Here is a 27,836-nt window from a genome sequence, read left to right as displayed (position 1 = left end):
GCATTTAAAAAAATGTCTTTAAAGCAAAAATTGCCTGTGCTCGTAGTGCTGTAGATATACAGGGCTGAAAGAAAGCTTTCGAGCTGTACTAGAGAAATGCAGTCAGCTTGGTACTTACTGGGAAAGCTGGAAGAATGGACAGTCTCTTTTTTTCACTTGATGACTGCACTGGTTAATTGACATTTTACTGTAATCTGTATAATCTTCCTATTTCTCTTATAGGTAGACAACACCTATGTAATTAAGCTGGGCTAGAGACAGACTCTAGGTGGTAGGGAGGAGGATTGGGGAAGGCTTCATGTCAATAACCTTCTGGGCAAGGCATAATTTGGACCACTGGACTGCAGGGAAAGGTAAGGGGAATAGCAAGAGCAAAGGCAGTAAAGTGGAAATGCATGGAACTTACAGGAAACAGCTAGTTTGCAACAATAGATGATAGTTCTTTGAATGCACTATTAATAGTTATAATACCTACCATTTGAGTTCCTGCCATTTCAAGGCTGACCATTCCTCATTTTAAGCCTTATAGCAACCCTGTATTGTAGAATCTAATCCAGATGGGTTAAATAGCTTAAACGTGGTTACTCTGTTAAGTGGCATAGAGACAGAGTGTGAGAGGGGGGAGTGGCAGAGAGAGAAGTAAACACAGAATCCAAAGCAGGCTCCAAGTTCTGAGTTGTCAGCACAAAGCCCAACACGGTGCTCGAACTCACGGAACGTGAGATCATGAACTGAGCCGAAGTTGGACGCTTAACCAACTTAGCCACCCAGGCACCCCTGGGTTTTGAGATTCTTAATTAAACATTTGTTCTGAATCTCAGAGAAAAGAATATTTAAAGTCTAATGTTGAACCGCCTTTGATAAATTCTAACTACTCTCAGAAAAGGGGCCTTATACGAATAAGGCCAGTTTAAAAGGACAAAGTGGTATGTTAGGAGACACTGGAAAAGTCTTTTTCCTTGAATCAAATATTCAATATTGGAGCCTAATTTATATGTATCTGAGACTTTCCACTAAAATTTTTTTTATTTCCACTAAAGTTTCTGTTTGGAAAGGATATTTATACTTGAGCCCTTAGAAAGTTTCTCATTATGAGTGCTCTCAATTATTTTATTTTCAACCAGAAATGCCATTAGTTCAAAGCAGTCTCAATTGATGCTAGTTCTGGATAATTATGGAGATCATTTCACAGAATTTTTTTAAGCTTAACACAGATTAAGCAGTTATTCCTGGAGGCATAATCTCACAGTTGCAAATATTAGTGACCTGGTAAACAAGTGCTTAAATTATAGAGATGAGGAGTGATCCTAAAGGATGAATGGAGGTAACATTTTCTAAAGTGAATTGGTAGTTGTGATTTGACGTAAAATTTCCCATGAAACCTCCATACATGTATTGGAAGTTGTCTGTCTATTCAGTAGAGATGTTCTCTGGAAAACCATTTTAGGTGGCTCAGAAATGGTGCCAGCCACAATGAAATCATTAGGTCACAGATGCACCATCTTCCTCATATTTCATTGAGGTCTCTTCTCAAATGTCGAATCAGAGAGGTTTGTTGTGAGCATCCTGTCTAAAGTAGCATCCCCTGGGGCACCTAGGTGGCTCAGTCAGTTGAGAGTCCAACTCTTGATTTCACCTCAGGTCATGCTCCTATGGTTTGTGAGTTCGAGCCCCACATGGGGTTCTGCACTGACAGCTCGGAGCCTGCCTGGGATTCTCTGTCTCCCTCTACCCCCTCCCACTTGTACTTTCTATAAAATAAAAGTAAAAAAATAAAATAATTAAAAATTAAATATAATAATTGGTCAGATATGCTATTAAGTAAAGGCAGGGTGAAATAATCTCATACGACTGCACACTAGCCCAGCATACCTCTCCCCAAGGTCCCCTCCCACCCACTAAGCCAAAAAAAATAAGAAACGGAAAACATTACCCCAGAAAACAGTGTTTAAAAAATAATCATTTTCTCCTTTTTTTAAATTTAGGAACAAGTTCCAGTTCCGGTCTACCATCCAACACCTAGCCAGACTCGCCTAGCAACTCAGCTGACCGAAGAGGAACAAATTAGGATAGCTCAAAGAATAGGCCTTATACAACATCTGCCTAAAGGAGTTTATGACCCTGGAAGGGATGGATCAGAAAAAAAGATCCGGGAGTAAGTTTTAATTTATACATGTTTCAGAGTTCTAGCTCCAGAGATTTGCTTTTGAAAAATATTCTCCTACATTTTATTTTTTTTTTCTCCTACATTTTAGAAGATGAATATTTAATTAGTTCATGCAAGAGACTATTAAGATACAGCAATTAAAGGGGCGCCTGGGTGGCTCAGTCAGTTCAGCATCCAACTCTGGCTCAGGTCGTGATCTCACGGTCAGTGAGTTTGAGCCCTGCGTCAGGCTTTGTGTTGACAGCTTAGAGCCTGGAGCCTGCTTCAGATTCTGTGTCTCCCTCTCTCTGCTCCTCCCCACACATGCCCTGTCTCTCTCTGTCTCAAAAGTAAACATTAAAAAATTAAAAAAAAAGATACAGCAATTAAGAATTTTCATTAAAAAAAAAAATAGCTATGAAATGGTGTGAATTCTGACCATGTTATATGTTGTCCCTGTCCATGTATCACTTAAAAATGATTCACCTGTGTAAGTGTGCTGGTGGCCTTGTCTGCTGGGAAAGCAGTTTGGCAATATGTCAAAGACTTTCTCAGGTCTATACCCTTTGAGACAGTTAATTCTAAAGCTCTATCCTAAAATGTGTACCTCACTCCAACTCTTAGCACTTTATACACAAGATATTCACCATGGTTTTATTTAGAGTAGAAGTATAGCTAAGTAAATTGTTTTATAGGAATACATTGGTAGATTATGCAGCCACTAAGATGGTTAAGGAGTTTTAGTGATAATTTGGAAAATCTTACACCTATTCTTAATTCGTGGAATAATTTTATTATGCCTGATGAGTTGAATATAAAATTTTACTTCTGGGAAGTTTTTGTCCTCAGAGCTCAAGACATAATTTAATTTACTATGTTGATGCTTGGCTCTTTGAGCCATAGCACTATTTAGTACTAGTACCTAAGATAATAAACTGTCTAGAATACGGACTTCTGAAATATTACAGTATTCGGTTGCTTCTTAAACCTGTAGAAAAATGCAGTGAACTTGAAACTAGGGTTAATGAAGAGATCTTTAACTATAACAGTCCAGTAAGTAGGCTGAATTTAGTGGTTGTTTTTACATATAGTTATTAAAATGAAAACTATCTTACTCTTGGGCTTACACTAAAAGCTGAGTTCAGGTACACAAATTTGATCTGATGGCTTCCTACCTTGAAGCATCACATTCTTCTTCAGGTGTCTTCTATAATATGTAGCTGCTTTATAAATGCAGTTCTAGGAATGGATTTGATCCCCATGTGGTCCATTCCTCTTTGCTCTGTTAGGTCTCAAACTTGGCACATTTCCAGGGGATCAAAGTAAGAGGTTGTTGATGGAATAATGCTTATTAGGAAAAAATTCAGTTTGCATGCTCAGGTGGTAGGATTACAGGCAAGCCATTTTCATCTGTTCAGTTTAACACTGTCTTTGTAATGAGATTTTAAAGAGTATTTTAGATGACTTCTCTAAACATGCTTTTTCTGATTTCTCTCCCTGACCCCCAACAGGTGTGTGATCTGTATGATGGACTTTGTGTATGGGGACCCAATTCGATTTCTGCCGTGCATGCACATCTATCACCTGGACTGTATAGATGACTGGTTGATGAGATCCTTCACGTGCCCCTCTTGCATGGAGCCAGTTGATGCAGCACTGCTTTCGTCCTATGAGACTAATTGAGCCAGGGTCTCTCGTCTGACTTTAAGTGAACCATCATTTTTGGTGGTTTTGATCTTTTGTCACTGAGCCCAAAGAGCCAGGGATTAGGAATTAAGATCATGCACAAAAGTTTCCTAAAAATTCCTGAATGGCTGCAGATGTTGGGGAAAAAATACGTGATATTTTAGAAACTTAGGGGGAAAAGTAGGATGGTATTTTTATGTAAAGCCTTGACCCGGTGTTTAAAAACATAATTGTACTTAGATCTTGTTATTGCTCCAGTACATAGGAATTGTGTAAAGTGTTACAGCAGCTGTATATGTTTAAATTGTGTGTGTTGAAGATTAGGAAAAAGATAGTGGTTGTTTTTCCTACATGAAATAATTTTCTTTTTCCCCCCACCAAAATTCTTTTCTGAAGTTGCTGGCATTTGGGTCAAGGTTTTATTAAAAGCTACATTTTATAACACTGGCACAAAAAAAAGTAGTTTTAAGCTTGTTTGCACAGTTCTTTTTTTCCATTGGAAATGGAATTCATTGCCTTAGGTCTTTTTAAATAGTGTATTATTATCGTTGGGGCTGGCTCTATGCTTGAAAACCAGTTTATTTATAACCTGTTATAAGTGCTATATCTGTTTGCAGTTAGGAAATGCAGAATTCAAAGTGATCTCCTAGCTTGTAAGCAAACTGAGATGCACTATCCCTTTTCTATAAAAAATGAGTTATGTCAAGAAACCAACTCTAGTAAAGTGGGGTTTACTATTACCCTTTCCTATGTGTTTTATCTAATTATTTTGGTTGTTAATATGGTAATAATTAAAAGTCAAGGTAAATTTTAAATATTAAGATTTCTGATTTATTGAGCTTGACTTATGCCACCACGCTTATGTAAAATGAAAGTGGCACAATGGTGAAACTGAAAAAAGTTGCTCAGTTGTAACCGTTTTGATTTATTCTTTCTTGTGACCTCTTTCCCTTATTGTCTTGAACCATAGCAAAAGGATACTGCATCTCTTAATAATTGTAGTGCTGAGGTTATTGAAGTTATATAAAACACATCTCAGTCTCTGTTTCTTGGAAAGGACAGTCCTGCTAGCTGACTGACAAGTCTAAGTCTAAGCAGGGAGAATTAAAATAAATGTATTTCATGTTTTGCACACAAATGCAAAATTTGTATAACCACGTGACTTCATAGTTGTGGTCTCAAAGAAGGAATTTTTCCTTTATCTTTTTCTTGCAGTTAATGTAAGAGCACTCTGAATCTCTAAGCTTCTGAAGTGTTAGAGGTAGAGATGGTCTAGTAAAGATGTAGTTTGTAATGTTTTATCCATTTAGCATGTGTTTATTTTTCCTTATGTACTCAAAGGTGACATTTGTTCAGCTCAGTGATATTATAGTTAAGAATCATTCATTAGCAAAAGGAGAAGCAATCTCAGTCTAACAAATCAGAAATGTTTATTTTATATTGAGTTGACTATTTGACTCTAACACTTTTCTACATACAAAACACAAGTATCTTGAGGGTTCTCCATTATTGCATTGTAGAGGAATTCAGTATGTCATAAAACCTTCTTAAAGATTTGACACTAGACTGTAGTATACATATGTTGGTTAATTTTCTTATGAGCCCCATGATGGAAAGACTTAAAGATGAGATTGAGAAAAACTGAGAGAAATTAGATTATCAGGTTCTTTTAAATTGTTACATGTATCTTGCTTAAGTTTTTGTTTATTAATTTATATCCACCCAATTACATAAAGCAAATTTGGAGGAAACACCTGAAGTTGTGCAATATTTTCAGTGATATATTACTTTTTTTATCCTGTGTTTTCTACTTAAACATGTCTGTGTCATCAAGTATTATAGTCAGACTTTCCTTTTTTTCTACATTGTTAAAAATGGTAAGTGAACTTTAAAAATATCATCTAATATGTTTCTGTTAGTTTTTATTACAAGGCTTCTTTCACAGAAGTTTGGCAGTAATATTGAAGGAACTAGTATTGAGCTGAAAATTTTAAGGTACTTTGTATTCTTTAATTTTGATTTCCATACATCATGTTAAGAACTATCAATTTTGGCTTTTACTAAAGTTAAATAAAGTTATAATACAGTTGTAAAGGGCTAGAGTTGATTACATTAGAATATTATTCAAATTATCTAATCTTTCTTTAAAACAGTGTATAAGTTTAAAACAATGTACACATTCATAAATTTAATCTCTAGGTCTATATACTTTTTGGGAAGTATTTTTTATGGTGTGGCATTTAATACCATCTGATCATAACTTAAGCTTGATAGCTTCCAATTTTCTATAGCTAGAAATAATAGGTACAGCATTTAGATTTAGGCAAGATGTGTCCAGGGTTGGCTATAGGATTTGAAATATCTGAAAAGCCTGATCAGGAAAAAGTAAGATTCTTACCCTTTTAAGTGTAAACACAACAAGTTGTATTACTTTCAAATACTTGTGTAGTTGGGTAAACAAAAACTTTTTCAATTCTGAGTGTTCTTTATAGGAAATTTCTTAAACCAGGAGAAGATTCCCCTTACTGTTCGTGTCTCCTGTGTGATATAAACCAGTATGATTTTACAGAATACAGTGAGCATCGAGGTGACAAGTTCTTTGCGTACCACAAATCTCATAAGGAAGCATGCATTTTACAAAAGGAATAACAATAGTCAAGAGCAGACCTGTGTATACTCCCGAGACTGAAATGGTAAATAGTAAAGAAGGTAAGTTTCTTTGGCATAATTTAGAAATGTAGGCAGTTTGGTTACCTCTGCTTACAAAGGCATTATAGCAGTTTCCCATAGCCAATTGGTTACACTTGCATGTAAGGGCACAGTGGCCACTGTAGTAACCCCAACTAATTTGGTGAGCCTTTAATTTTGAAATTAGTGGACATGAGAGAAGTTGGATTGGTTACTATCTTCAAATATTTTTAAAGTTACTCACTGAATATAAAGATCATCTCCTTTTTCTGGGTGGGAGAAAGAAGATTATAACCCCCTCTTTCTGTACCCTCTGTGCAGCTCCCTTACTCTAATCTTACACTCTTCAAAAAGCCACAGACCTGGCTGAGGATGTCCCCCTCATGGGAAGCGTGGGTATAAGAGCCATTAGCACCCAGAGCTGTCTTCCTGACAGCATTTATATTAACCCTTTGAGGACTTAGCTAAATTCCTTCTAATTTCTTCCCTTTTGGTCTTAGTTCTAAATTTTTTACCATTGAGGTCTCAATTCCATCAATTTCATACCTCTTTTATTCATGAAGGCTACTTGATGTTCCTGCTTCCTTCAGAAATGAATCAATAAACTATAGGCTAGCCTGCCTGTTAGGAGATTGGATCTACCCATTCATCTCTTTAAACACATTTTTTTCCTTGAAGACATACACAAATCTAGTTGCCTAATAAATGCTTGTTTAAAATATAGAGTAAAATGTCCAATTAGGAGATTTTCATTGTTGCTTTGAATATAGTGATTGACCTACTATTAGATGTGATTTTCCTGAGAGCCATTAAAAATGGTCTCTGAAATGATTTTTTCTTAGTTCTGTATATGTCAAAACACGTGGGGTGCCTGGGTGGCTTAGTTGGTTGAGTATCCAGCTCTTGATTTGGCTCACATCATGACCTCACAATTGGTGAGATAGAGCCCATGTTGAACTCTGCTGGCAGAGGGGAGCCTGTTTGGGATTCTCTCTCTCCCTTTCTCCCTCTCCTCTGCTCTCTCAAGCATTTAAAAATTAAAAAAAAAAATGTATTTGCCTACGGTCAGGCATTGGTGTAATGCTCACAACTCAGATTTAGGGCTTTTGTTAGTAGTAATTCAAGCGAAACATAAGGAAAGGATTTAATGGAATAACTGTAAATGATTGTATAACAAACATCTCAAAATAGTACTTTTTCTAAGTGGTTTGAAAGCCTAGAGTAAGTTGATTTTATGTATTTAGGGGAAGTTAATTGGACTGTTTATTAGCTCTGCACAAAGTATTTTTACTAGAGAAAAATGATTTTTTTTTAAAGATCCTACAACACATTAAGGCTTATATTAAAATGATATATAGATGTTAGTAAATGAATGAGGCACATATATTTTGGCAATATTAATTTAAATATACTTCGTAAATTGTTTCCTGAGAGCCTATGGATCTAATAAAAACATCCCACCAAAAAATTTAAAAAAAAATTAGCCCACTTAATTGTACCCAGTCCTTTTATAAATTATATAGTGGTAGTTTTAAAAATTAACAGCACAACTGGGTACTCACTGATTATTCAGAAGTTGATTGTCCAGATAGTAACCATACTTTGCTTTTCCGTTTGTCCTTTGGCTATTTTCCTTGCTTTTTAGCAAGTAGATAATCCACGAATCCCTTCACACCCATTTCCTGATCCATAAAATTGTTGATAGGTGCTTCACCAAAATTGTACAAAAGGGATTTGGATTTATCTGCTTAATTGTCCACATTGTTTTTTGCTTTATCACTCTGAGCAATAGGCATTAGTTCAGGAGCCATCTGATTAATGTTGCTGATAGACTAAAACCATTTATTGTTTTCATAAAGTCTTTAAGGCAACTTTAAGAGAGATACTAACTTTCCTTTACATTTTTTTTTTCTTGAGAGAAGTTTTTGTCCACTGGAAGATTTAGTCATCTTTGGATGCTTCCACAAAGTTTGTTTTTCTCTGCATATGAACGAAACAGCATTATGAGTAAGGTATAGACTTTAAGCATCTGAAACTGATTGTGATCAAAGGAGGAACAGGACCTGTTTGGTTTGGACCCCTTCTGTAACATCAGGGCTTGTAGGCTCCAGATTTCTTGGCCTTGAGAAAAAGTTGAAAAGGTAACTGAGGGTTTGTCTTAAGAGTCTGGTCCTAGTGGTGAACCGTGAGATTTGGTTGATTTTGAAAAAGTAATGAACCCCATTTCTCAATCGGCCTCATAGTACTTAATCTAGGCCTTCCAAAAGCAAGTTTTAGGCATTGTGTAAATTCGGAAACCTGGATTATGCTATCAGAAAGACATAGGAAAAAGAAACCATTGAGATTGGCCTCTGGCACTGTCCATTCTAGAGGTGTGGTAATAGGCTACATTCTGCCAGTTCCAGAACCATGTCACATAGACAAAATGCTCCATGTGTTCAAGCCAAGGATTCTGGTGTTTGAGCTATTATCCAGTACTTTTTCCACCCTTAATAGTGGCCCAGGGGCCAATATAAGTCAGACCCAGCTTTAAACTGATAATTTTACAGTTTGACCAGCAGTTCAGCAAAGGATGGGCTTTAGAATTCAACTGCCTGGCTTTAGATCTTTCTATTGTATAATACCTGTGTGATTGTGGGCAAGCTATTTAATCTGTGTCTCAATTTTCCCATCTGTAAAATGGCAGCAATAGCCCCTTATCATAGGGTGGTTATGAGGATCAGATACACGTAAAGTGCTTAGACTAGCAACTGGTAAATAGCGAGCACTTGATATTAGCTGTTATTCTTCCCAGAGCATATGGTATCTGGTGTTCTGACCAGTTTGCTAATGATGTGAGGAAAACAAAACCCAATCCAGTGAATTGTGAGGTATTGCCTGTGGTTTGTCTGATTAAACTTGAATGTCAACTTTTAGAAGTCCATAGCAACCTTCAATAACTGTCTTCCCAAAGGAAGGGCTCTACTGTATTTTGTCACTTAACAGTTGGCTTTATACAGTAGAAGCAATTCATAGATTGCTCATTTAGAAATGAATTTCTCAAGGCCTAGATTTCAAAAGAGCTTTGCTAACCTAAACAGAAAGGCGTTTTCCAACCTTGGAAAGCTGCATCTGAGAGGTGTGTGTGTGAGAGAAGTTCCCTTTTTTGCCTGGTATCCAGGTACCTCTCATTTACAGTGAATTAGTATGATGGTGCTAAGGATATAGACAGTTGTTGAAAAGGCACACTATTAACGCTTTAAATTTAAAGCAAAGGAAAAGACTTGTCTACTCACCATGATCTAAGAAACTTAGGAGTAACTCCAGAGAACTCTCTGGATGTTTTTTTCTTTGATTCTAGCACTCAGCAGGCCGAGGCTTTCTGAAAACCTCCTGGGTGCTATTCTTCAGTTGCTGGGACTCTTCCACCTGGGCCTCAGCCAAGTCTTGGGTTGGCATTGGCTTTTTAAGGGTCCTGGCTTTGCTGTCAGGTTATGACTTTTTGCTGTGAATGACGAAAGCTGTCTTGGAAACATTCCCATTCGGACTTGAGAGATAAGGCTTAAGGAATCCTGCCAACACATGGGAGAGCTGATAGGGACCAGCATACTGCTGGAAGCCACTTTGCCAGTCCAAGGGCCTATGACCAGTGAGAGGCAGAGGTAGACTTTCCATTCCCAGGGGCCTGTTTAGATCATATTAAATAGTTACTACTTCCTAACAATGGAGTTCCTTTGTGTAACAGGATTTAGGTTTTCCCAAAATAAAGATTATTTGCTCTCCAAGTGTGCTGGGCTATTACAGAGGTCTTTGATTGAGAAAGCCAGTCATTCCTGGTTAAGTTGCTTGGGGATACAAGGCTTTGGCAAAGGATGGGGAGGTATATATCTTGCCTCATTTTGGGGATGAAAAGCCAGAAATGTACTTGACCAGAGTACTGTTGACAGCAGGAAAGAGCTTTAATCTAGTGCAAATTACTAATTTTTAGAGGATCCATGACTTCCCAAGGTCACTCTGAAAATTGGTAGCAATCCAGGGACTAGAATTGAGGTCTCCTTCTCGGCCAGAATTCTCCACCTGATGTCTGCCTCTCCAGGGCAGATGTGCTGGAAAGCTGCACTACTTAGAGAAACACCAACCAGAAATGGCTCAAATAAGACAGAATGAGATGCCCAGGACAGAATTTTCACCTTCAAAGCCTCTGTACAAGGATATGGTATTAGACACCTGATGTTTTCACCCTACTTCCCAAACATGTTTTTAATAGACTATCTCAAGCCGCAGGGGGCATAAGGGAGACAAAACCCACTGATTTCACTTACTAGTCAGACTGCAGCCGTGGCAACAGAGATAAGGTGATGTAGGCTAATTAATGAAGCTCAGCAGGAAATCAGTAATAACATTGACAAGAAAAACATCCTGGCATAATTTTTAAAAAAAATAAAAGTGCCTAAAATGAAAAGTTTTTGTTTTGTTTTTAACTGCAGTTTTTGCCAACTGTGCTTGGTATTCTGTGACCAGTGCTGTTTTCTTTTTATACAGTAGTATTAGTGTTCTAATATGTGAGGGAACCACAAAAGGCCACCCTCATTCAGTAGCCTGGTTGTAGTCACCCCTCTCACACTACCCTAACAACCTAGAAATAGGCTGATCTCCCAGAATCCAGGCTGTGGAGGAGAGAGAACCTACAAAGGACTTGCTCTTGGTGTAGAGCATTCTTGTGTCTAGTTCTAACAAAAAGTTTTCTTTCATGACATTTCTGCTTTGACAGCACTAAGTGCTGCAAGATGATCTTGAATGAGGGTTTTCCGCTTTGTTTTTCTAATGACAATCTGCTTTGCTTAAAACCTAGGACTTCATTCGTATTAGTCACAGAAGACTGGTTGGCTGTATGTTAACCTGCCCCTGGCAAGTGTTAAGTGTTTACTAAAAATCCAGCAATGCTGGAAGATTGGAAAAGCTCTGTGGTTTCTCCCTTACAGAAATTGCATTCATCATGTATTTGAGGAGTCACGTTTCACAGATGAATATTTTTACTGTGTACATGATTTTTCCCTCCAGGGAAATGGTTAAGTTGAAGTATGCTGTCATTAGCTTGTGAATAGTAAAACTTGGTGTTGGTCACTAAACTTGAATTCTCCCTGTAACAGTCCCAGAGTTTGAAAATTCAGATGCTTTTAGGGGCCAGAAGGGTAATATAAGTGTTTAAAGCAGTCCCTACTCAGTTCCAACTGATTGTTGCCTTATTTTCTTATAGGGATGAGCCCAGTGTTGCTAGATTGGATTTTCTTTTTAAATAAGAGGCCAGAAACCAGATTTTTAGTGAAATCTCCCCATTCTTAAATGTTAATAACTTACTCTAAAACATTTTAGACATGTTGTCTAAATAAGACAGACCTGGGCCACATGGCTTCTGATCGAGACTTTCTGCCTTGCCCAAGAATTCAAGCAACATATTTTACTGAAATAGATGTTGCATGATCTCTTAAGTTGTGTAAGTTTTATTAAATATCTTTTTTTCTCTTACTAAAAAAATCTAAAATATATACAACAGGCCAAGAATAACCATTCTAAGAAAAATGCTGTCAGTAAATAAATGTACCTTGGAGTGAAATACAGAAGATTTTTGTTTCGTAAATTATTCCCAGTTGTTTCAGTTTGGCATACAGTGAGGATGCAGACTTGTGTCTGAGAACCTCCCCCCAACAGAAGGGCCACACAGCTCCCCTTCCATCCCCCCGGGCAACGCCTATTTCTTACTGGTGAATATTAATATATTTTTTTCCTACAGATGGACTCACATGTCTTTTTAGTGAGACAACTTTCATTTTTTTTAATTGGAGAGTTACTGAGGGAATGAAAATGAAGTGTAAGACGTAAGGTAGAGGGTGTCTTTATGCAACCTCTATGCCCACCCCTCAGAAGCCTTGAAGCTTTTGAGGTACAGACCCTCCGAAGGGTCCTTTCAGCCCTGGAAGCTGAGACCTTGCTGAATTTTGAAAAGCAATTTGGTCCTGGACATCATAGATTTACCTCCAGATTAGAATGGGTTAAAACAGATTTACAGGTGGTTGGTTACTTTTTTTTAAGCCAACTGTGATACCATTACTGTATTTCTAACATGTAAACTCTTCATACATTCTTTTAAACATCACAGTGAAAAACAAGTACCCGTATGTGTGATAGGGCAGGCAGAGGGCTCCACCTGCTCTGTCCTTGGTAAAGGCCCTTGGCCACACTGGTGAAAATGCCGACTTCTCTTCTGCATGAATACAAATGTTGTGCCATCCCACTGGAGCACCGGTGGACCCCGAAGGCAGGGCAGGGGGAGGGGATCTTTTTGAAATGTTTCCAGCTCTGTCCAGCTGTCTTCCAGCCTGGGAATGCTGCATAAAACTATAAGGACACTGATGAGACCATGGATCTGTTGCCATTCTCTAGGGAAGACTTGGCTTGGAGTATGGCTGCCTGGATTCTAAAATGTGTCCTTGACTCCATGGAGTAATTCTTGTAGTTTTGCCTGGAAGAGACCAGAGAATCAAACATAAGAGAATCAAACATAAAAGGCTGCTCGAGGAAGTACTTTTCCTTCAATCTGAACTATAGGAACCTACTAGGCCAAGGAAGATTTTTAGAAGCTTAAATCCTGGTCTGTCTAAAAGAGTTGGGCCTTGCCCAGTAGGGATTAACAGAAAGGATGGGTAGTCCCTCACCCTCTGGAACCAGTCTTATTCCTGTTGAGTCCCCAAGCTTGAGGGAATGATTTGAAGAAGTAAATTCATGAGGCTGGAAGGCAGGAGACCTGGGTGTGACCAGGTAGTTGTGCTGTGACCCTGGGTAATTCACTCCCTACTTCTGGGATTCCAATTCTCACTGGCAGATAATGAGGGAATTGCCTTCTACACCAGGTGAGAGCTGGGTACCCAGGGACACAGGCCTGGCTTCTGGACTGCCATAATGCCCTTGCCAGCACCCTCTCTTCCTGCGCCTGTGCTCCTCTGCCACCAACCAGGGTGAAGCTCCTGAGGGGGTAGGAAGACCAAGGCTATTCAAGCCTCCAGCCTTACTTGGCAGTTTCCAAGAGTTTGACAGCCTCTTCGTTTCTGCCTTGCTCCATGAATAGCAGGGCCAGCTCCAGCAGGGCATTTGGGATCAAGTAGTGGTCATACTTAATCTTCTTTTCACTGTGGGACAGAGGAGGACATGTCTTATAGGCTCTGCCCTTGAGACATCCTATAGGTTCTTGAGCCTTCCCCCAGAGGGAGGATCTAATCCATGCCCTCAAGTGGAGTTCCTGATAATGAATTCTGGTTGGAGAAGGTTTCCCTTCATAGCCACAGAAAGGCTTAAGATTCACTGCAGAGGCTTCCAGTCCTCTGCACCTAGAGCCCCCAATTCCCTAACAACTTCTGGCTCATGCCATGTATTGCCCATGCCTGCCTCTGTCCCCAATGCCCTTTGTCCAGGTTAAATGATTTACTAAATTGGGAAGTCTATGGTCTCCATTCCGGCCCTTCTGACTCACTCTCTTTGGTCTGCCAGAGATATCCTTTTGAAGCCCAAATCTGCCCTGCCCAGTCACCTTCCTGGATCTTTTCTGTCTACAGGATTAAGTTCAGCCATGTAAGCAAAACATCCAGGACTTTCTCAGTCTGTTCATCTGTACCTTTTCCCTCTATAACTTCACCAAGGCAGCAGAGGACCTAATCACTGTCACCCCAACCTCAGGTATTTTTCCTGTGTCCAGGCTTTTTTGCAGAATGCTGTACCTACTCTACTTAAAACTCCTGCCTTTCTTTCTCTGCCTGATGGAACTTCCCAGTTAAAATGGCATCCCTGAAAAGCCTTTCTTGGTATCTTACTTTACGTATAGGTCCCTCCTCAGGGCACCTGCTGTCCTCTCTGCTTTCCTGTAATAGCCCTGGTCATACCAGATTGAGTTGCCTATAGCTGTCTATCTGTAACATTTGTGCTCCTCAAAGGTGGAATTGAATTACAAACTCCAGGAGGCACCATTCACCTGAAACTTTTGTGTGGATGCACCCCTGTAGTTGGGCAATCTGGTGGCCCTAGGGGATGAGGTCTGAATGATCTCTGCCCAGCAAGGATCCTGGCATAGAAGAGACACTAGTAAAAGTGTAGTGGATGGGGGTAGGCTAGGGTCAAGCCCTGGAATGCATGTGAGGAAGGAGAAACCCAATTCTACCCAGGAGATGTGGGCCCAGCAGTAGGCCATCTGGAGTGGGAGCAGCCTCAGAAGCACTTACTTGGAAGAAATGCTCCTGAAGTTCTCCTCAGCCTCCTGAACACGGCCGAGGTATTTCAGACAGAGGCCTTTCAGCAACTTCACCAAGCATTCATCATCCACTGAGTACTCATTCTCTAAGAACAGGGGAGTGAGGGAAGACAGGCTTGTTTATTTCTGCAACAGTTCCTGCATGGAGCCCCTACTCTGCTGGGCCTTGGGGACAGAGAGTTAACTCACACATGGTCCCTGTCCTCAGCAAGCTCACATCTGGGAAGTAAAGACAGATACTGAGACAATGACCGTACAGTGAGATTAGGATTGACTGAAGGAGGCCCAGGGGTTGTGGGAGCCCAGAGGAGGCCTTGACCCTACCTGGGGGACAAGGGACAGCTCAGAGGAACTGCCACTGAAGCTCAGTCTAGAAAGGCAAAGGTTCATTACCTGGGTAGAGGAGGAAGGACATTTTTGGTAGAGGGAAACTTTAAAGACCTGTGGTCTGACTCAGCCTAGCAAATTCAAGGGCCTGAGGGTAGTCACCTGGGCCCTTTTCCAGCGTCTCTTCAGCTTTGGTGATAATCTCAAGTATCCCATCTGTGAGTTCAGGCTGCTTCCCAATCACAGCGTAGCCATTCCAAATGTACATCATTTCCTGAGGGTAGGGGAGCAAGTCAGTCAGGTTTCCTCCCCAGTGGAGCCTTGGTTTCCCCAGCTGTAAAATGGGCAGCTCAGATTAAAAGCCCTTATAGTTTTAATCTTTTATGCCAAGTCTCAGCCCAGCCTATGTAGTTGTGGACTTGAAGGGATCATGGCAGGGAGCCTCATCACTTTTTGGGATCTCACCTTACACCAGTGTGGATTTAAGATGGGCCCATATCCTTGATGTTCTGCTCACAGCTGCACATAGGTTTCAATTACTCTTCTGTTCATAGCTTCCCTGGGTGTTCAGCTCTTTCCCAAACCTCTCTGTCAAAACTCTTTCCCCATACTTTGAGGACCAGGCCTTGACCCACACTCTCCAGGAAGTCCTCCCTGTTCCAGCTGGCAGGATAAATATTGGAGGAACCATACTTACTTAAGCACTTCAGGATTTCCAATAGCTCTTAAGACTGTGTCACCTTCTCTTTTCCCCCAAGGCACTGGGCTTGAGTTACCCACATAAATACTATGAAACACATCTGGATTCCTTTCTTTGTCTCAACTCTCAGGAAGCTCAGAATACTAAATTAAATATTCATTTATAGTAAATGTGTTAGCATTTCCTAAACTATGAAACCAGGGAATAGATGTGGAAGTGATTTGTATACAAAAAGTTCTATAAAGATGTTATTATGTTTCTTGTTATACTCCAGGGATGGAATTTAAGTTTAGAACCAGTATTCCTCAAAAGGTTTATATGGTCCCAAGTTAGCAAATATTCCATTAAAAAAAGAGGCCTGTGGCCAGTTAAGTTAGGGAAAAAATCATCTTCATGCTTATTCTTGAAGACTTACAACATATTATTACATAAAGGCTCCAAAAGGTATATACAGCAAATAAACTTTTTTAGACTGTCTTGAATACATTTAATACACAAAACTATTTTAGGCATAAATAAACATTTTGCAGATTACAGTTTGGGAAATTCTAAATTTTTGGTATAGTTGCTTCCCCATTCCTTTCCTTCCCATACCCCCCCATATGATAGTTTTATTATGCATTTCAAACTATAAGCAGTTTCAAAATTTGTTTAAAGATATCCAGGATATAGAAGTTCTGTATTAATATTCAGTTTTTTTTATTTATAAAGTACTTAACACATTTTATCAGCTAATTCTCTTAACTGCTCTATGAAATGGGCAAGGTATATATTTTACATTAAGGGAAAGGGAACCCTATCCAAGGTCACACTGTCAGTGAATAGTGGAGCCAGGACCAGAAAAAAGCAGTGCCCTTTCTACTTTTCGGGTTACCTTAGTATTTAAACAACACTCTTAACAAGCTGGAAACTTCTGATGCCAGCTCAGATCATGCATGGAATTAGCATCATACAACACTGGTTCAGAATATGGGCTCTGGAACCATTCTAGATTTAAATTCTAATTCCCAACTCACTAGCTGTGTGACCTGGACAAGTTATTTTTATATTTATATCTATTTATTAGACATCTTTCTATTTATCTATTAGGCATTATTATCCCCGTTTCTAAAATGAGGATAACACCAGCACCTACTCTGAGTTGTTTTAAGGACCAAATGAGGCAAGGGGTGTAAAGAGCCTTGATCACACAGCAAGTGCCCAATAATACTGTCAGCTATTGTTATTTCAGAGGCGAACAGAACATGGTCCCAGGCCTCAAAAGCTTGGTCCAGTGAGGGGGACAGTGTCAACAATTATAATCATGTGACAAGACTGAAACAGACTGGGTGGGAACAGAAACAGCTGAGTGATGCCCCTGCCTGGGCACAGGGGTGTGAGCCTGCTCTTTCATCTTGAGGCATCTGAAGCCTGCTCACCTGTTTCCCTAGCCCCACCAGACCAGTACTTTCTCAGGCAGGGGATGGCTCAGACTCATTTGTATGCTTCCCAAACAGTCTCAGATAAACTGAAATCCTTTCCAGGCCCCTGAGGTATGAAGGTCTTGCTTCCTCATCCACTTCCCCCTTGTCATAGCTGTATCTCTGGCTCTCAGATAATCCCCACAATCCCAAACAAGTGCAGAGACAGTCAAGACCTTCCTACTTACCAGAGCCGGGATTGGCAACGAGATTGGTTTGGGAGAGAGGTAGCGTCTGGACTTCCGGATGGCAAACTTCTCTGTAGGTAGAGATTTCCCAGCAATCTTGAGCTTCAAGCCTGGCACTGCTCTGTGAAAGAGATGAGGAGGGTGAGAAAAAACTAAGGACCGAGATCCTCAACCTGCCCAGCCTCTGCTTCGCTCCTCTCTGGGCTTTGGTTCCCCAAGTTTATAGGATAGTGTTGGACTCAGCCTGTGGCTATGGCCTGCCCACTTCCTAAGGCTAGGCAAGGGGCCTCCTCCACATCAGCTGGCAGACATGAGAATGTCAGCAAACTCCCCAGGCCTGCTTTGCTAGTTGTCTCACCACTCCCAGGCCTCATTTCCAGAACGCCAGAGAAGCCTGACCCCAGTTTCACAGGGAAGACTAATACCCAGAGAAAGGGAAGGACCTGCCCAAGACCACACAGCTCAAACCTTTAATTAAGTCCTGCCACGTGAGTTGTGCCCTCAGCTGTTTCCAAAGGCAGAATAAAATGTGTGCAGCTGGGCAAGCCTCCACATGGGGGGGCTGGGGGAAACCTCACCCATTCAGCTCCATCCCACACTCCTGATTTGTGCCACAGGCACTGGGCGTGGCTGTGACCCTCAGGCTTCAGCCATCCAGGCCCAGGAAACAGCTGGATCTAGTTGTGACTTCCCTGCCAAACACCTCCCCTGCTTATTCACTATGGAACCTCTCTGGGCCCCAGTTTTCTCATCTCTAATTGGAGATAATGATATGAAGGGGAGTAGAATTTGTTACCCCAGAATATGCCTGTGTGACATAAGGATTATTTTAGGCTGATTAAGAGACAGCAGATATAGGAAAAGCTCTGAAAACCGAGTAGAAATTTCTCTTTTGTAAGAGATTTTTTTTTTTTTTAATTTTAATGTTTATTTTTGAGAGAAAGCACATGCATGAGTGAGTGGGGGGAGGAGCAAAGAAGAGGGAGACACTATCTGAAGCAGGTTCTAGGATCTGAGCTGTCAGCACAGAGCCAGGCATGGGGCTGGGCTCAAACTCACAAACCATAAGATCATGACCTGAGCTGAAGTCGGACACTTGGATGTTCAACCTAGTGAGCCATCCAGGGGCCCGAGACAATAACATTTATAAGGGAGACCTCCATTTGTAGGGGCATCTCCTCTGTACCTGGAAGAGGAGGAAAAGCCCTAGAAACTCTTAAAGGAGGCAGAGACTTAAATCTGCATAACAACCTTATCCCTCCTTTACTGTGCTTTGCCTGGAAACCTCCCATAACTGGCTCCCTGTCTCCAACATCTTTTATCTTTAGCTGGAGATGGTTTGGGTGATTTCAGTTACTGTTTTTCCAGAAAAACTGGGTCTCTCCATGTGTATAGGAGGTATACATGTTATTAAACTCTGGTTTATTTTTCTCTTGTTAATCTTTTATTAATGGGGGGCGGGGGGGGGGGCGGTGGTCTCAGCCAGTCTCTAGCTAAGAACCTAAAAAAGTAGAGGGTAAAAAAATGATCCTTCCTCCCCACAGATACTTAACCTCACAGGCTTTCTGGAAGAGTTATGAGATTGAGAAGTGGAGGCACTGGATAAATGATAAACACCCTACGACTGTGGCAACAGTAGCTGAAAGCTCAGGTTACCACAACTTCCAGGTCTGCAAATTAGGGTCAACCCTCACCCATGGCCAGAGGAAGGCCCTAGGCTCCATCCTCAGCCTGCTGAGGCTGAGCCCTGCTCTAGACACTTCGCAGAAGGCAAACAGCAATACAGACTAAGAAAAACAGCCAACATTTAGTGGCTCCAGACCTTACACCAATGTCTTAAATATAGTCTCTATTTCATTCACAAAACAACTCTGCAAGGCAGAAGTTGTTATTCCCATTTTATAGCTGCTGAAATGGTTCACAGTGACAGCTAAGAAATGGCAGAGGGTGGATTTCATCCTGTTTGACCTCTTTGGACAGCAGTGTCCACATCTGTCCCATTGACCAGAAGAAAGAGACTCAGTGGAAAAGATGTTGACAAACCACTTTCATGAAGTGGGGGGAAAGGCCTCCGAACAGATTCAAAGAGCTGGAACAAGCAGCAGCAGGAGATGGTGGTTATGGAAGGGAATGGGGCACATGGGGGAATCCTGAGTGAGGGTCAGGGAGCCCAGAGCCAGGGGAATTAAGAAGCCCACCACCACCCTCCCTAGTGCCTACACCTCAGGGCAGCTGTGGGCAGATGTGGCTGAGGCGTAGGATAGAGTGCGTTGGTAGGACCCACCTAAACAACTCCACTTCATCATCCCCGAACGGCTTGTAATCCTCCTTCCCAAACATGCTGAGGTAGGCGGCCTTCATGTAGATGTAGGTGGCCTGTGCAAGGCAGAGCAACAGGTGTGAGCAGCTGGCCTTCCAGTCAGCCCCAGATTGGCACAGATACCTCATTCAGACCTCACTAGGCCAGCACAGTAGCCAAGCCCCAGGGGAGAAACTGAGGGTAAGGAAGCTGAAGTACCTTGAGGACTTGAGCTGGGAGCTAAGTCCAGGAAAGGCCCATGTCTACTTAAAGTAGCTGCCCTCCCTCTGAAGCAGTGGAGAGAAGGACTCAAGCAACTAGTGGATGTGCAGGGCAGGGCAGGGCAGTGCTGAGGCAAGGATAGATATACAAAGAGGACAGTAAGAGCTTTGGGGAAGCAATTACTTTAGATTGGACCCCTGAGAACCATGGGAAGATTCACAGAGATCTGAAAAAGGACCTTTCAGGCAAGGGCAACAGCCTCAGCAAAGCCAGGGAGGGGCAGAGATGTGTAGTAAGAAGCATAAATCATAGCATAAACCATAGAATGTGTAAAAGAGATGTGAGGCTGCAAGAGTGTGTCAGGGGTCGGCTCAGGGTCCCTGCCTTTCTGTGTGCCAGGCACTGTACATACACCACCCTACAGGATTCAAAAGACCATGTTAGAAAGGAATCTGCACCTCGCCTCTGCTTCCTGGGACTGCAGAACTTATGGGGGCGGGGGGGGGGGGGCAGCAGCAGAGCTGGAAATGACACTAAGTGTGTGTGGCTTTAAGGGCCTTGCCCACTGGATCCACAGCCAACCCAGACAGGGAAGATGCAGTTGTGCAGAGACCCCTATCCCCACCTCCAGATACATCCCTTCCCCAGAAGTCCAACACCAGAGGAACCTGGTTCTGTACTGCCCTCCAGTGGCCAAGCCTTGAACCTCAGCTCCTGCTAGCTGGGGCTGTTGAGGAAGTACCTGCGGGTGGTCTACAAAGAAGTGTAGGGGGTGGAGAAGGAAAGGGAGCAGAAGATCCTGGAGTCTAGTCTCAGGAGAAGGCAGAAAGCAGCCTCCACCAGGGGCACCTCCCAGGCTGAAGCCAGGGTTACTCCCAGTTGCACTCTGCCCTCCACACTTTCATCCACCCTTCAAAAAATGAGGAAAAGCTGGTCTTTGAGGGGGTATGGGAAGAATCTACCCCCTCTGAAACTGTTGCCCATCCTGTCTTTAGCCTGGTGTCATCCCCTACCTTCTCCCTCTCTGCCCTGGAACTGAGTCACCAAGTCATGATGATCTTACCTCCTATAGCTCTTGAATCCCACTTACTGCAACCAGCCTCCACCTTGGGTCCCTGCTCCAGGCCACCAGGGATGTCTTTCTACTGCCCTTGTCCATACGGTCTCCTAACCCATCTCCTTGCTCCCACCCCTGTCCCTGCAAGCCATGTCCACCCCATTGCCACTCTGATATTTTAAAGTCAGATCATGTCAGTCCCTCTTTGAAATCTTCATATCCCATCATGCTTAGGATAAAATCCAGACTCCCTGTCAATGGACTATGAGCCCTCACCCTGTCTTCCTCAGTTTCCTCTCCAACTTTATCTCCTGTTGTTTCCCCCTCACACACATCACTAGCCACAATGGCCCCGGGGCTGTTTCCAGAACATATCAAACACACTCAGCTTCCCCCTCCCTCACGCTTGCATTTTCAGTGTCCTTGGCCTGGAATGCTCCTCATTAAGATACCCACATAGCTTTCTCCTGCACTTCATTCTGGTGTCTTCTCAGACAGGCCTTGCCTGATTTTTCTTTACTACACATACCAGCCTGACATATTACACTGCACATCTATTTGTATGTTTCTTGTCCCTCTTCCCATTAGAATATGAGCCTTGAGATGGAGGGGTCTTTGCTCTGTTCACTGCTGGATGTCTTCGACCTGGCACATGGGGTGCCAGCAACTGCAGGAGGGATTCTTAGAGCACAGATCCAAGCCACACACATCAGGGGCTCCCCCACTGTTAGACTAAAGGCCTAACAGCCACTTAAGGCCCTCTGCTTGTCTGGCTCCTCTTGTGCCATTCCTTCCCCATCAGTCCTGTGCCATCTCTCTGCCTGGGAAGCCACTCTCTCTTCTCACCAGGCTCAGCCGCGGGCTTCCTCCAAGAGCCTTCTCCTACCCCTCAGCCACCCAAAACAGCTTACCCTCACTGAATCACCAGAAGTTAGGATGGATAAAGTAACCTAGAGTTCTGAGACCCACAGACATCCAAGTTATCAAAGGATGCTATACAGCCACACCGCCGCCTCGCCTGCTGGGAGTCCTGTCTCCCAGGCTTATCTGACTGCCCAGTGACTCCACACATTTATTTTGCTGCATTACTCTACCAGGGTCTGTGTAAACAGACAGTACTTGTCCTCAAGAAGCTTACAGCCAGTGGCCTGAGGGAGATCCCTTTGTAGCCGCCTGCACTCCCACCCACAAACCCCTTCACCTGGTGACACAGAACCTCTTGGCAGCACCCTAGCTCCTGAGCCTCTGTCCTTGCTGTTCTCTTGGCTCCACTTCCTCCACTCTGCCACCCTAATTCCTCCTCCTCTGTCCTCTTGGCTGGGCTACCCAGGGCTGCCTGTGAGTTCCCCTTGGATTCCCCCACTACAGCCCTAAGCACACCACTGTCACAGAGCACAGGAGTGAAGGCTCCACAGGGATGACTTGGCACAGTTCAGGCAGAGGAATGCAGAGCAGAGGGGCTGGTGCATATGGCAGTGACCATAAGCTTAAGTACCTAAAGCTGGAAGTTGGTGGACTCTGATGGCCAAATGCTGCAGATTAGGAATGAATGAGGCCCCGAACTCGAGGCGCTACAACCCCCACTCCCAGAAAACACTTCTGAGGGAAGCACTGGAGAGGGAAGGGGACCAACCACCTCAAAGTCACACAGCAGGCTGGAGATGGAGCTGACTCATGTCCAGATTTCCTGACACCTGGGAGGCTGGCGCTCTCTCTGCTCCTCACAGCAGCTGTGAGGCCACCCCAGGCCTCTTCCCTGTGTAGGTGAACCCAGCTGCCTGCCTTCCACCATAGGAAAGCTTCTAGGTCACTTCAGTTCAACAAGGTTCCTTCCCTGATGTTGTTTTTCTCATTGGGAGTGGGAGGTGAAGAGGAATGAATGTCAGGCCCACAAAGGCTGGGTCTGAGAGTACACCTTCAACAGCAGGGTGGTCTCAAGGCAGGAGGGGCCTCCTCCGTGGGACTTAAGGAACAAGGGAAAAGCAAAGGCCTCTGAATCACACAGAACTGTCTTCAAATCCAGTGTCTGTCACCAACAGCTGTGTGGGCCAGGAAAGTCACATACCCTCTCTTGGCCTCCAGGTCCCTTGTGCGTCCAATGCAGATAACTTCTACCTCAGTGGGTGTAGTGTGGAGGAAATGGCAAATGCTGGGCACACAGAGCTCAGTGAAAACCTGCTCCCTCCTCCAGCTCTGCCTGCCCCGGACCTAGAGAATTTCCTTTCAGCTTGGTCTCCAGGCAGGGGTACTGAAAAGGGACTTCCATGCAGAGGTGGGGAGGGATGAGAGACAGGGATTTAAGGTCACTGAGACACAAATTCTATATATTTGCCAATACCAGATTGGACGCTCTCTGATGATCTCTATGATTCTGACTCTTGGTTCAGAATTCTGTGCTATCGTTACTATGATGGTAATATCTAGTACTTATTTTACCACTTACACTAATGTAAGTTTTCACCTATGGTAGACATCTATCTGCTTTGCTTTGCCTTCATGGTATCTTTTTAATGCTTCCCCCCAAACCAACACTTTTTATAGGGACATCACCTCATTTTTTTCCGGAGAACCACCCTTCTACTCTTGATCCATGAGGAGTCTTCCCACCCCTGTTTCCAGGCACTGAAATGTGATCTATGCTAGACCCAAGAGCCTCTGTTGTGGGACTATGGTTGAAACTGAAGGGAAGATGTTGAGTTAGGAGCAGGCAGTCCTTGGCCACCCTGCCTATCACATGGAGAGAACCTGCCTGCATAGCAAAGATGTCACAGAGCAGAGGACAGCCACAGATGGAAAAACGCCAAGCTGAAATGACATAATTTGAATTCCTGGATCCAGCTGTACCTGAAATCAGATGTGCCTAGAATGTTTAGTTCTATGAACCAAAGAACCTTTTGTGTTTTTTACCTGCATAGTCCAATACAGTGGCTACTAAACCCATGTGACATTTTAAATTTAAATTTGAACTAATTAAAATTAAATAAAATTGAAAACATCCAGTTTCCCAGTTGCACTAGCACACTGCAGGTGCTCAGTGTGCCCATGTGGCTGGTGGCTACCACAGTGGACAGAGCAGAAATAGAACATTTCCATCATAATGTCAACGTTCTGTTGGACAGCACTCACCTAGACAGTGTGAGCCATGCTTCTGTCCCTTATGACTAAAACTGTTGACTGATGCTTTGTAATTCTAAACTTTATCTGCTCCTCATGGTCTTTAGTTCCTTCCAACCTATTAGAATTTATGGTTCTATTTAAAATTCCAGCTGATTTTCAGGTTTCAGTTAAGGGTGTGGCTCTTATGGTCTGGAGTCTTATGGCCAGGCTGTGTTGGCCCGGTCCCCCAATGACCCCAACACTTGGTGTCAGCCCACCTTAGACCAGGAGTTCTCCTTGCTGAGCAGGTCGGCATAGAAGTAGGCCATCTTCCACTGGCCCTTGTAGGTGAAGCACCACATCAGCTCCCAGTAGCACATGTGGTGGAACTGCTTCCAGTGCTGCTGGGCCTCACAGCACTCCTCGAACCGCTGGATGGCCTGTGGGCACCTGCTGGTCAGCCTCATGGCCCCACCACCCCACCACATCGCATAGAAGACCCAGCCTTTTCCACAGGTCTAGTCTAGCCCTGTGCCAGGCTTAGGGAGGGAGGGCAGGCCGCAGCACTGGGGAGATGGGACAATTCTGGGCTCCAGTCCTGGTTCTACCCACTAAGTCTCACTTCCTGCCCAACTCTGGGACTCTAGTCTTTCAGCACAAAATGAAAGGATGGGATAGAGCTATAATGGAAGGATAGGAGACAGTGGAAAGTTATTAATATTAAAGCAGCATAATAATGTCTGCGCCTCAGAGCAGATTCCAAAGTTTCCAGTAGCTCTCATGAAAGGAACTGGACCTAGGGCATCTGTCCTTCTGCTTGAGGAATCAGATCCAGGGCCAGCTGGAGACCCCAGAACGCCACACTGTAACAGTCCATCCTGGGTATTCTGCCAGACCCATGACCCTCCCCCTCTAATCCCTTCATTGGCTCCATCCCACCTATGGAGTCCAGACTCCTTAGCCAGGCCACCAAGGTGCCAATCTCACACCCTGACACCACTACTGTGCCATTCACAGTGCCCATTGTCATGCCCTGAGTAGGCCTTCCCACCACTCTGCCTCACTCAAGGACCTCCCTCTGCAGGGAGCTGCAGTCTTACAGCTCCTTGCCAGATCCTACTCACCACAAATGCCACCTCCTCCCTCATCTTCCTAGACTGTCTGATTCAGAATTGCTTCTCCTACCCTGCTGTCTTGTTGGTTCTCCCTTGGAGCACTCCTCCCAGTCTGCCCTGTCTCTAGTGTGTCTGTGTCTGTCTGCTTACTGGTCTGGGAGACCCCAAGGAGTCGCCAGCACTGGCCCAGACTCCCATTACTCACTGTGTCAACATTGCCTTTAATGGCTTCAATCCGCCCCGCAAAGAACAGGAAGATGGCGCCCTGCAATGACACGCACGTGGGTCTGTGTGGGTCCACAGGTCACACATTGGCTGGGGGTGTTGCAGCAGGAAGCAGGGGCTCACCTTAGGATATCGCTTCAGGTAGGGGTTCAGGAGCTTCTCTGCCTCCTCAATGTTCACATTCCCAGTACCTAAAGGAGGTTGAAGGGACAACACACATCACCACCACCGGCTCTTGTAATCCCTCCAGCAACCCACTAGGAGCTTCTCAGGGCCTCTATTTCCCTCTCTGTGAAATGGGGATGATAATTCTTCTACCTCCAGGATGATGTGAGCATTAAATAAGATGATACAGATATCATCCTGGGACATCACAAGATTCAATAACAAAGAGCCATGCCTGCCAAGGTGGTGCCCAGAACCCCAAGGACCTAACTACAGTGCCCTCACACCCTGCACAAGGTGGGCATGGCCATCCCCATTTCACAGATGAGAAAAATGAAGTTGGAACCTGGTCACATTGTGAGGAAGTGAGTGGTCAGCAAGCCAGGCCTGAAGACAGCTGATGCGGCTCTGTTGATTCTGGTGTCAGCGCCCCATCCCCAGTCTTGTGGACCCAAGCAGGGTCTGCAATCCCTTGCCATCTCATCCCCTGCCCTTAGAGCCAACCAAATCCCAGAAGCCCCAGCTTTTGCCCAGGAGGCGCACCTACCGAGCACAAAGGTGAGGAAGGTGTGGTAGCAGAGCAGCAGCATGACACAGAGCACAGCACGGAAGCTGTGCCCGGATGCGCCCTCCTCCAGCTGCAGCAGCCCGTAGTCCTGAGGGAAGAGACCGACAGGCTGAGGCCAGCCCCAGCGTGGGCAGGGGCCTGGGAGGTGGCTGGACAGCCTTGAGAGCAGTGCTGCTGGAACGGGGGTGGGGGGGTAGTGGGAGGGGACAGCGCTGGACTCCAGACACATCTGGAATCCTGATGGCCAGGCCTCCTCTAGGGGCCTCAGCAGCCTTCCTGGGGGGGCAGGGGACACTGCTGCCAAGGCCAGGGCAGAGGCCTGGGTCTAGGTGTTCCCTATTTCTGCAACAGCCCCTTCCCTGTTCCTGCCTTTGTTCACCTGCTTGCCCCATGGTGGGTACTGAGCCCCTGAGCAGCCCCTGGTGGGGGAGGAGGAGGAGGCCAGATTCCATTTAGGCAAATAATCCTAACCACAGTCTCAGGGCATAGATGGGGCCAAGATGACTGCAGTCTGGGAAGGCTTCCTGGACAAGAAGACTCTAGAGCCTGGCTGGGGAAGAGGAGAAGCCAGATTCCACTTGTATCCCTTCCTGTAGTCTCTGCCCATCCTGTCTGTTCTCCAGGGTGTTCTTGTTCTTTCTAATACACAAATCTGACTTACCTCACCCTTACCTCAAACCCTCCAAAGCTTCCTTGCCTTTAGGATAAGACAAAGCCAGAGCTGGTGCCTGAGGGCCCTCACACTCTGACACTGCCTCCCTCTCCTCCTGGCCAGGCAGGCCACATTATCCCACCTCTTGGCCTTTCTCATCCTCTTCCCTCCTGTCATCATCCTGAAATCCTTCTCGTGACCCAATGGCCTTCTTAAGAAAAGAAAACTAAAAGGGACCTTCAGAGCCTCTGGCTGCTGTTTCCCCGGACCAGGGCCATGGACCACAGATGGCAACCAAGATTTTAAAGGTCTCCAGACAGACATGAGGCATGGAGTCCCAAGTAAGGGTCTTCCCCTCTCAATTCTCTGTCTTCATGGCATCAGGGAGAAAGCCTCAGTCCCATGCTGGTGTGCGTTCAACATCCCTGTTGCTCTAAAAACCTCTTCTCACAGGAAAACAGCCTCTACAGATCATACAACCTGCTTTTGCAAGATTGCTTGGCCCTCACCATATCTATGATTATGTTCTTATCGTGCCAAATAATGTGGGTTTTCTATGTAGTAATGTTTCCTTTAGATAAACTTACATAAAAAATATGAACCATTTTTGGGAAGAATAATACATAAATAATAATACAGAGGTCTGCAGACATGGCAAAAATCAGGAAAGGTCAGAGGAAGTTCAAGTTGAGAGGCAGTGATCAGTCAAAAAAAAAAAAAAAGTCCCTTGTTACACCCAAAAAAGGCCCAGAGGAGGTTGGTTTTTGCTCTAAATCACAAGGAGAAGGAGATGAGGCTGGAATGACCCAAGGCTCCTAACTTCCAGGCCACTGTTCCTTCTGCCACATGGGGCCTGCTCCACCAGGGAGCTTCCCCTGATCTGCTACCTAGTACTTAGACTCCTGCCCTTAGCAGAGCCTCTGGGTGCTTCAGTCCTCTGGTTTCTGCCCTCAAGGTCTGCAGGGCT

At 43.9% G+C, this 27,836-nt stretch overlaps 2 protein-coding genes across 9 annotated transcripts in view; one reads left to right on the top strand and one right to left on the bottom strand.

Moving 5' to 3' along the window:
- The window catches only part of RNF11 (ring finger protein 11), a 39,999-nt gene extending 34,073 nt beyond the window's left edge, over nucleotides 1–5,926 (top strand). Inside the window, exons 2-3 of the mRNA XM_060625109.3 lie at nucleotides 1,986–2,155; nucleotides 3,658–5,926. Coding sequence (XP_060481092.1) covers nucleotides 1,986–2,155; nucleotides 3,658–3,829 — 342 coding nt within the window. The 3' untranslated portion in view covers nucleotides 3,830–5,926. The remainder of the gene's footprint in view (nucleotides 1–1,985; nucleotides 2,156–3,657) is intronic.
- Nucleotides 5,927–12,777: 6,851 nt separating this feature from the next.
- The window catches only part of TTC39A (tetratricopeptide repeat domain 39A), a 54,033-nt gene continuing 38,974 nt past the window's right edge, over nucleotides 12,778–27,836 (bottom strand). For 7 of the 8 annotated variants that reach the window (XM_060625116.3, XM_078451915.2, XM_078451919.1 and 4 more), the window contains exons 9-18: nucleotides 26,197–26,305; nucleotides 25,608–25,675; nucleotides 25,465–25,524; nucleotides 24,423–24,584; nucleotides 19,755–19,846; nucleotides 17,471–17,591; nucleotides 15,285–15,396; nucleotides 14,767–14,881; nucleotides 13,567–13,683; nucleotides 12,778–13,019 (exon numbers count right to left, since the gene is read on the bottom strand). In XM_060625116.3, the coding sequence (XP_060481099.1) occupies nucleotides 12,896–13,019; nucleotides 13,567–13,683; nucleotides 14,767–14,881; nucleotides 15,285–15,396; nucleotides 17,471–17,591; nucleotides 19,755–19,846; nucleotides 24,423–24,584; nucleotides 25,465–25,524; nucleotides 25,608–25,675; nucleotides 26,197–26,305 (1,080 nt within the window). In that variant the 3' untranslated portion in view covers nucleotides 12,778–12,895. The remainder of the gene's footprint in view (nucleotides 13,020–13,566; nucleotides 13,684–14,766; nucleotides 14,882–15,284; nucleotides 15,397–17,470; nucleotides 17,592–19,754; nucleotides 19,847–24,422; nucleotides 24,585–25,464; nucleotides 25,525–25,607; nucleotides 25,676–26,196; nucleotides 26,306–27,836) is intronic. The other variant, XM_078451916.1, reaches the window with a different exon arrangement.

Source organism: Panthera onca, chromosome C1 (assembly GCF_046562875.1).
Source record: "Panthera onca isolate mPanOnc1 chromosome C1, mPanOnc1 haplotype 2, whole genome shotgun sequence".
NCBI lineage: Eukaryota > Metazoa > Chordata > Mammalia > Carnivora > Felidae > Panthera > Panthera onca.
This window is presented reverse-complemented; position numbering and strand designations above follow the sequence as displayed.